General features: G+C 41.8%; 1 protein-coding gene across 1 annotated transcript; it reads right to left on the bottom strand.

The window, feature by feature from the left end:
• Positions 1-694: 694 nt before the first annotated feature.
• On the bottom strand, positions 695-1,162 carry LOC108845175 (uncharacterized mitochondrial protein AtMg00310-like). The gene has a single exon (XM_018618431.1). It carries the CDS (start codon positions 1,160-1,162, stop codon positions 695-697), a length of 468 nt encoding a protein of 155 aa, XP_018473933.1.
• Between the last annotated feature and the right edge of the window lie 369 nt (positions 1,163-1,531).

Genomic DNA, 1,531 nt, shown 5'->3' with positions numbered 1-1,531 from the left:
TCTTAAACCCATGAGAGATTTAAGCTTAATCATGTAAAGAAAGGAAGAAAGGAACTTAAAATCACTCAAAAACACAAGAACAAGATGATGAATTGATTAAAGGAAAAAACTTTCACCAAAAGGGTTTGTGTTTCTTAAGAGAAATTAAGATCAGATCCAACTTTAGGATCTAAAAAGTATTTATATGATTCTTAAAAACCCTAATGGACTCTATGAAAATGTCTAAAAAGCCCATAAAACAAGTGAAATTCGACCAAATAAAGACACTGGAGTGGGACAGTGAAGTCACTCCCGGAAGCCGCTCCCTTGCTCGTGCCATGTACAGCTACCGTCAAGTCTCGCTGCAAGCACTCGCTATGGCACTTGTGGCTTCAAACGGATGGCCAAGTCTTGGAGTTGGTCGAGTTTCCCGCTGCGTGATGTCGCTGCCAAGCTCGTCATGTTCCCAGTGACCGCAACAACTCACTGCAAATGGCCACTCCACTCTTTCTCATATAACCAACTCGAAAAGTGACTATTCTTGATCTCTTTGTGACTCGAAATGGCTCCAAACTCTTCAAAGACTTCTTAAAGATGCTCCATCACCTAATATAGACAAATGCAATGGAAATGCAACCTAAAATGTCTAAACACTAATCTAAATGATTAATATGCATGATAAAAGAATGATAAAAACAATGAAAATCACAAGATATCAGTTTTTCATTAAAGGCCTTCTAGGGATGTCGTCCTCGATCCAAGCATCCACCCAAACAGATATCATGTTGTCATTACCCAGCTTCTTTTTAATCCCCATCACAAGCAGTTCCTTCCCAAACTGAATGCTCCGCCACGCATAAGATGGTCTTGGGCCGTTACTGGCTGAGAGGAAGTCGGAATTAGGGAAGTATCTGGTCTTAAACACTCTAGCAAACATGGATTCGGGACCATTGAGAATACGCAAAGCCTGCTTGGCTAACAAAGCTTGATTGAAGCTCTGAATATCCTTGAACCCTAGATCGCCTAGTTCTTTAGCCAGAGATAGCTTCGACCAACTCAACCAGTGCATCTTCCTTTTATGTTCTAGTGAGTTCCACCAAAAATCTGCCATCGCCTTAGTTAAATTTTTGCATGACTTCTTCGTTAACTTGAAACACGACATAGCGTAGATTGGCATAGCCATGGACACCGCCTTGATCAGAACATCTTTACCGCCCAGAGTAGCTTAACAAACCAGCCAGATAGTCGATCCTTCAGTTTGTCATAGATGTAATCCAGCATTTCGGTTTTGGAGCCACTGAAGCATTCCAGCAATCCCAAATATGATCCTGATCCACCTTCCTTTAGAATACCAGACACTCCTTTGAGAACTTCTTTCATCTCATCAGGTACCTTGGCTCCAAATGTGATTGCTGATTTGGCTAGATTCACTTGCTGCCCCGTCGCCTTCTCATACACCTTTAAGATTCTCATTAATTCACTCGCCTGATTCACATCAGCCTTGCATATCAGCAAGCTGTCATCAGCAAAGAGCATGTGATGGATCATTGGG

This window comes from Raphanus sativus, chromosome 3, assembly GCF_000801105.2.
Source record: "Raphanus sativus cultivar WK10039 chromosome 3, ASM80110v3, whole genome shotgun sequence".
In the NCBI taxonomy this organism is placed as follows: Eukaryota; Viridiplantae; Streptophyta; class Magnoliopsida; order Brassicales; family Brassicaceae; genus Raphanus; species Raphanus sativus.
Note: the sequence above shows the minus strand (reverse complement) of the source record. Positions and strands in the feature narration are given on the sequence as shown.